The sequence below is a fragment of the Thunnus thynnus genome, chromosome 24, assembly GCF_963924715.1.
Source record: "Thunnus thynnus chromosome 24, fThuThy2.1, whole genome shotgun sequence".
In the NCBI taxonomy this organism is placed as follows: domain Eukaryota; kingdom Metazoa; phylum Chordata; class Actinopteri; order Scombriformes; family Scombridae; genus Thunnus; species Thunnus thynnus.
The window spans coordinates 4,982,078-4,989,995 of record NC_089540.1 but is presented as its reverse complement, the minus strand read 5'-3'; the positions used below and the strand labels follow the sequence as shown (position 1 = coordinate 4,989,995).

Here is a 7,918-nt window from a genome sequence, read left to right as displayed (position 1 = left end):
CGCCGTTAGAAATGTGATTTTTTTATTACATTATTTTTCACTCTATACACAGATATATATGTGTGTGCTCTAACTATGTACAATCACATGATGAAGTTACATGGTTACATGAAAGATCTGATCAAACCAATAACAGTGGGGGTATACATACTTTGTAGAATAAAAGAAAACATGTTTTTTTGGGGGTAAAGGGGGGGGGTTAGCGTCTCTAAGGCGTCGAGAACTGTTAGTTGCATTGGTTCACCAACGTTTCACGCTGCACTCGGCTGTGAACCTTTTCCTTCACCTTGTTCAGTGAATTTACACACAGAGAGAAGTTTTGCTTTGGGATCAAATCTGTTCTGATGTATAAATTCTTTATAAAAATGTTTCTACCCTGCATGGGCACTAATCCTCTGTAAGTGTAAATCTACTCATTGACACAAGAGAAGGAAAAGACAGTAGTGACAGGCTGCAGTCTGAGGGTTAATAAATGACCATCTGAGCCAAATATCTTGCTGTGTTATATAAGTGTTTCTCTGAATATGATTAAAATGGAAAAATGCTAAAAATCAGGAAAGATTAAGAGTTTATAATGATGATATGATACCACAGTTTTATCTTAGACTTCAGAGTTTATATGAAATGTTTTGCTATTGATTCCTCACTAGTGCGACGAGGTTCACTGATGGTTACATTCTGTCTTGTAAACTGAGGATTACAGGTTCAGTCTAAGTCCTGGTTATCCATAGCTGGCTCTAGTTGTCTGTGACTTTGAAGGTTTTGGTTGGTTTTTTTAAAGTTTTCTGATTAAAAAAAAAAAAAAAAGGACGAAATGATACTGTGGCAGCCGACCAGATACAGCAGTAGTGAGAGGTTTACACCTACCATTGTCCCTGTGGACATATGTCGTACCATCGGTTCTGACCGGGCACAACCACACTGTCTACATCCACGTTTCTTCTCAGCGGCTGCTTCCCTGTTAAGAGGATCCGTCTTTGCTTTGTCGGATGTCGGCTACGCTCTCTGGGACCCTGGCCACCATGCCGTCCAGAGACTTGGTCAGACAGATCTGGCAACCCAGTCGAGATCTGCGGGGGAGAAAGAATGAGGAATATTAAGTCTTTATATCGTTAGTCTGTCAGTTCTTCCTGTTAAAATGTCTCTCAGGTGACTTTCACACCTGTAGTTTGATTCATTTGGTCTGAACCAGAGAAAAAATGATCAGCACTAGTTAATGAGAGTTTTTAGTTGTTTGAACTGTGCAGCTATGTGTTGATATCTGTAAACATAAACTTGGCATTTGCTTGGAATGTTTTATAGCAGTTGTTTGAGTTTCATATAAATCCAATATTCACTTTCCTTTCAGCTCTGTTTATGTCCATCTGTCATTTTGATTATAAGCAAATACCTCACATACAAAACTGTCAAAAACTATTCATAACTTTACTTATTTTTTATTTATAAGAAATCAAACGCATGCACTCAATGATACAGTCAGAGTTCATACTGAGTTACAACTTGGTCTCAGACAAATAATACATCAATGCAACCACGTCCTAATATAAAACACTGAAAATAAAGATTAAAACACCTAACTCACATCACTATTGCAATATAGTTAAAAGGCATAATCTCTGACACAGTTTGGAACATCCTGTAGTTGTGTCTCAATGTATAAAAGCCTCCGTTAGAGGCGACTGTCGTGTTTGGTCAAAAATTTGGTGAAAACTCTGAATTCTGAGCGTGCAGAACTTTGAAACATTTTCACTGAGCCAAGATACACTGCTTATGTTGGCCAGTATTAATGTCACATGTCTGGTTAAAAACGTCTTGTACTGATGAACTGTTTGTGTTTAACAATGTTATGAAATAGTATTGCCTTTGGCTTTTTTTCAAATTTTAATACTGATATTTTATTGTATCCAATTTCAAAATGTTCTGTTTTAATTCATCACTTGACAACTATTAATGGCCTCTGCTCAGGGACGACAGATGGAAACGAGCTTTAAACTATATCTCTGAATTGACCTTGTTGCATAAACTATAAATAAAATATTTCTATTATTATATCTATTACAGCTTGTTTGGTGTGATGTTGTCTGGACGTTAAGCTGGTGTGTGAAGGGAGGGGCTCGCTTGTATTGACTCCTTTGTCCCTTCACTGATTAACTGATCAACTCTGACAAATCTCATTATCTCCACAGAACTCTCTCATCAGCATCGCGCGGCCTGTGAGACCACTTTCTTAAACGGATAATGCTGCCGTTATTTTATCTCAGCTTATCAGCGTGTTCCACAAGAAAAACAATAACAATAACAGATGAAGAAATTCCTCCAATCATCGAGTATTGTCTGTGTAGCCAAAGCCTGATATAGCTCATGATTATGTGTCACAGATTGTTGTCCAAAAGCAAAAAACAACTAACAGAAATGATGACGCTGATACATTTGAATGTCATGTTTGTCATTTTTATAAAAATCCAATTAAAGGTCAAATATAATCCTGCTACTGGATACTCTAATAAACACTACAAATATGAGAAATATTAATGTTTTTAAACAAAAGCAGGTTTGTTGTGTACTCTGTGTGTGTGTGTGTGTGTGTGTGTGTGTGTGTGTTTTCCCTTACGTGTCAGTCAGTCCGTAGGCTAAGTCTAGCATGTCCATCTCCTCGTCTGTGACCGGCCCCAGCTTCTTGTAGACTTCGTCCTCAAAGATCAGATGGCATGTGGAGCACGCCAGCGTCCCCTCACATGCTCCTACAACCACACACACACACATAAACACACTTTTACAACTTTATCTTATAGATAAGCTCATATAAAAGACGGGCAGCTATCTGATATGAATCTGACTGTTCCTGTAGATCTGCTGGCACAGAGTTTCTACAGCTTCACCTGGTTACATTTTAAACTTTTATATCACATACGAAGCAATTTAATACCTGTTCTATAGTCAGACTACGTGTAACTGGATATCAATTAAAAAAACATAAGTGATGATAAGGGCTAGAATTATTTACCAAGTGCAATAAAAATGTCAGTTTATTTAAATTTCACATTTTTTCCCATAATTATTCCCAATTATTTAACTAATTATTCATTAACCTGGTCATGGATAAGCAGCAGAAAAAGAATGGATGAATGGATTAACCAATTAAAAAGAACCAATTCATTTAAGGTCAGAGGAACAACACATCCAGGGATTTTCCAGCCAAGTTTTGCAAAAAACACATAAAAAAAACATTTTAGGACTAACATTACCTCCTACAGCAGGTTTAGATAAAATATTTAAGACTTTTGTGAATGAAATGTAAGACTTTTAAAGACCTTCTAAGGCCTTTTTTGAGGAAACTTCAATGCTTTCAAATCAATGCTTTTTAAGACTTAAAGACCTGCAGATAAGCTGTTGTAAGACTGCTCTTATATCTCATCCAAACCTGTAAATCTTAATCTGTGATGCAAAAGTGTGTGTGTGTGTGTTTACGTACCAAAGCCATCAAAGTCGAGGTCTTCATTGATGACAACATCTAGCAGAGAGTCTCCAGGCGACCCCTTCACTGTGATCTTCTCCCCATCTCTGTTGTAGAAGTGGACCGTCACCTTGTTGTCTGACCTGAAACACACATAGAGGGAGAGAAATGTTTACTTTGTGTTGAGTTTTTACCAATTTTGATTGACATTTTAAAGCACAGCAGATAACAGGATTACCAGTTGCTAAAAGACACCAAAATAACTTTATCATAAAAACTCATCAGGGTTCTTGGTAAAATCTGAGATCATTTCCTGAACAGGAATTGATGATTAGTTGTCCTGGCAGGCTCAGTACATGCTGACTGTTTCCACCTCACTTCACTGCCCTCTAGTGGTCAGAACTCATCACTGCGCTCAGTTCAGTTACTGACCTGAGATGTCAATGCTTCAGTCTTAGTATGGGAACAAGAAGAATGTATGTAATTATATAGAAATCACTACTGTCTTGATTATTTCATGAGCACAGTTTACTCTCATATTAGACTGGCTTGTATCATTGGGTCAACTCCAACACAGTAAACAAAACATCTCCAGAATACACCTCAAGTCCTGGCCAAGTGAAAATTGAATTCAGACTGCAACAGTCACAAAACAAAGGAAACAACAAGTTGCTGTCTTTCCAACTAATGGAGTTTAATTCTCCGTGACTGTCTTACATTTGTTTCACCAGAACACAACAGATCTGAATGCAACACAATACTTTCACTTATGAACCGAGTGGCCTGGCTCCAAGTATTTAAGCCTGAGGTAAAGTGAGGTAATCTGCTGCCTTCAGTATCCCTGACACTGAAATATGTATTTGTGGCAGTGTGGTTAAGAATCACTTCACGGCTGGACCACATCAATAAATGCAACGCGTGAATGAAGGGAAGTTACTCCCATCACTGACTGGATCCTCAAAAGGTACTGTTTAACTGATAAAATCAACACTAATAAAATGAGTAACTGAGGTCTCTTATTCAATGACATGAGACAAATTAGGGGATTATTAAAATTTACAGTCCATGTAATTCTACAACATTTCATATTCTGCACATGACAGCAGACATTCATCATTATTCAAATACACTCTTCAAAAACAGCCGTTCAATTGTCATTGTATAAAAAGTTAAGACACTTGATTTAAACACAGAATGTGACTTTGTTTAACACTGGTGGATGATGTACATTGTGCAGGAGTCGACAAAACCCAACAGTCAATGAATGTTTCTGTCTCAGGATAAGCATTCTTCATTTGTGTCGACTTGTCAACAACATCAACTCACTATTTAACTGACATGATTAGATGTTTAGGTGGGAATCAAATGAAAGTGACTGTTTTCAGTTTGGGTTTTAACAAGGATTTTAAAAATTAAAGAACTTTTCAATCATGAGCAGGACATTTTACAAACTCTTGTGGAGCTGTGCACTAAAAAAAAAAAAAAACAACAAAAAAACTTATTTAAACTTGAATCAAATGAAATGCAGCCACAAAGAGGGAACAATAAGTCTTCACAATAAACAACAAAGACACCAAAATCATTCAATTTTCCTGCATAGATCATTATCTCCACGGCTGAATGATAACCTTTTTGTATTCAAATCATTTCACGGCATATGACAGACAAGCCATGCCTGAACCACCACTGAACCTCAGAGCTCTAAATCTTACACAAAGTTGTGTTACTATTGCTTAACTCCGACAATTAAATGACACATGAGCGCTCAGCACACTGACAAAATGTCATACATTACTCATGGTTGCAAAACCTTGAAACTAAAAGTCTAAGGCTGACACTCGCACATGACATGAAATTCTCTGTTTTCCATGACCACAAATATCAAACTCAATGACCTTCTGGGATTCCCAGCACCACTGGGAACCCTTTATAATCCGCTTTAAAAAAAATTATCAGTCATTAAACTCTCCTCCATACCCTCTCCTGCACTACATGACCCTTTAAGACAAGAAAAACATGCAAAGGCTTTGGTGACCAAAACTTTGATCACTCAAGTGGATTTTTTCAAAACACAAGTTGTGGGAGGGTCAGGGCCAGCCATGCCCGCCTGATGGGAGCACACAGGGACAGTGTCAGTCAGTTTAAGGCCAGTCCGGCAAACCAAACCTTCAACCTGAGCTGCAAATCAGCAGCCATTATGCAATTCAACAAGTTGTTTGGCCCTGGGAACCCCAGCCTTGGTCAAAGCCTTGTAGCTGAGCAGATATATAGATCACTCAGGCCTGGTGGACATGTGAAGGCTTGAGATTTGGCAGCTGTTTCACCAAAGCATCTTAAGGCTAGGATGATGTTTAGCCCATTGCAAGTCTACTGACTAATTTTAGGCACTTTTGGGAAACGGGGCCAAGTTCTGTTGAAACAAGTCTTACCTTAGCCAAGGTTCAATCAACCTTTTTTTTTTTAAAAGAAAGTTGAGACAACAAACTTACACTCTGTAGTTGTTTGGTGGCATGTTCACACTAGTTTTCATACACTAGAATTTTACAAAATACCAAAAGGAAAACATTTAAACCCCAAGCTCCATTCATAATGTTACACTGAGTGCAAAATACATAAGATCTTTCAAACAACTGTGACAGCTATGAACCAAATCAAACAGCAGCTTCAAATAAACCTCAAGGCTTTCATTTAAATTGTATGTAAATGTTTGCTTTTTGACGCTGGTTTTAACTCAAAGATCCCCTCCAGACATGTAAAATACTCTAATGTCAATAATAATGTGTCTGTAATGGTTTTTCCACACAGGTTAGATTATCTTGTTAAAATCTCATTAAAAGTTCCAGAGTCTATGCAAATATATTTCATTTCTCAAGTTTAACTGCAGACACGAGATGTCTCCTACTTTACTGTTAAGTCAATTCTCAGTGTTTGTACACTGGAGGCTTTAAGTTTCCATATTACACTTATTTCAGTTGGATATTGGATCAGAATTGGCTTCCAAACTATTTGTGATGTCACAAAACGCTCGTAGGCCCGCCTCTTAAAATAAGATTTTCAATGAGAAACTTTCTACTTTCAGCAGATAAACGTGAAAACAAACTCTACACATTTATCATTCTGCACAGTAAAGTTCAAACATACAACTATAGGAACACAAAGAAACCATTTTTGAGTGGACTTTACAGGGTGTTTCCGACTGTCGGAGCAAGAAAGCACGAGTTGAAAAGTTTGGTCTGAAAAGTTTGGTCTGAAAAGTTTGGTGTATCCTTCACACGTGTGCACGATGAGAGCAAGTTGTAAAAAGAGAAGTAAAAAACAAGGACATTGATAAAAATGTCTACCTGGTTTTCCTGCTAGAAATTGCCAGGTGTGTGTTGATTAGAAAGGTCACATTAAACTGCCTGTTTTCTGAATGGAGTCTGGCGTACGTCTCCATATCAGACCGCACTGAGTCCAAAGTTTGGTTTGTGTGTGAGCGGTGTTCTCTCGGTAAAATAGATAACCTACCTTAAAGGTTGTGTGCCGGTGGTGAGACTCCTGTGACCGGTCAAAGAGGCACAAGAAGCTGCCGCCGCCGTCCTCCGCGAGTACTCTCCTAACCTAACATGAGCCAGTCTCCTTAACGCTGTCACCAAAGCCATTTAAAGTACAGAGGAGAGGTCGAAAACAAGCTGAGAAACTGCCAGACCTGCTACACACGCTAGACGCGTTGAGCTGCACAGCTGAAATGGTTTGACTAGACCACCGAACTATGAGCCCCACAATCAGCCGACTGACTAGTAAACGGCTACAAATCAAACTAAGTAAGCTGATGATATCGGCTGCAATCACACTGTCCGCATTGATGTGGTCAATCAGCAAATGTGAGACGTCCCCGACTCATTTCCTGTTAATGCAAACAGCGTCAGATAAGGCTAACTTCCTGTCAAGACTTCAAACTAAAAGCTTCAGCAAACACAGTCCAGAATTACAACGTCCACAGTTACAATTAACTACCGGCTTAATGAGAGGTGTACAGAGAGTTGAAGTCTACAAAATCTACCGTTGAGAACTCACTAGTTTCCTTCCACTGTCAGAGCGTTTTTGTGTGTCTTACTTTTATTTTGAAGGCTCCCGTTGTGTGTTGTTAATTACCGCCAGCTTGACACTGAATGAGGTTTTTAATGCTCGTTTTATACTTCAGAATCACCCGGCAGAGCGGAGCTTTCTTCCGTTACGGCTGGTTGGTGCTAGAATGGAGCAGCTGGAGGGACGATTCGCGAAACTTTCGCGAGAGTTTACCCGTAACCTAACCCCAACCTCGCGAGAGTTCGTCCCTCCGGCTGATGCTGCATTCACGTGCTCCTCAGATGATCCCATTTCCCGAGCTGGGAAGTCATTCTTCCAATTTCGGTGTGTTTATTAGCTTTTAGGTCGTCATGTGGAAACAACATGAACGCTACAAAGAAGATGTTTGTTGACTTT

At 38.8% G+C, this 7,918-nt stretch overlaps 1 protein-coding gene across 1 annotated transcript; it reads right to left on the bottom strand.

Annotated features, from left to right (window-relative positions):
- Positions 1–5: 5 nt before the first annotated feature.
- On the bottom strand, positions 6–7,355 carry fdx1 (ferredoxin 1). The gene is made up of 4 exons (XM_067582769.1): positions 6,962–7,355; positions 3,473–3,597; positions 2,612–2,741; positions 6–1,070 (listed from the first exon to the last, which is right to left on the bottom strand). Exons 1-4 carry the CDS (start codon positions 7,093–7,095, stop codon positions 962–964), a joined length of 498 nt encoding a protein of 165 aa, XP_067438870.1. The 5' UTR covers positions 7,096–7,355; the 3' UTR covers positions 6–961.
- Between the last annotated feature and the right edge of the window lie 563 nt (positions 7,356–7,918).

What these genes read in the sequence shown, in the direction of transcription:
- fdx1 (XM_067582769.1), bottom strand. Translation starts at nt 7,095, where the DNA reads ATGGCTTTGGTGACAGCGTTAAGGAGACTGGCTCATGTTAGGTTAGGA. An exon ending in CCTCGACTTTGATGGCTTTG is followed by an intron (nt 2,742 to 3,472) that starts GTACGTAAACAC and finishes GTGTGGTTGTAG; the next exon opens with GAGCATGTGAGGGGACGCTG. An exon ending in GCCTACGGACTGACTGACAC is followed by an intron (nt 1,071 to 2,611) that starts GTAAGGGAAAAC and finishes TCTCCCCCGCAG; the next exon opens with ATCTCGACTGGGTTGCCAGA.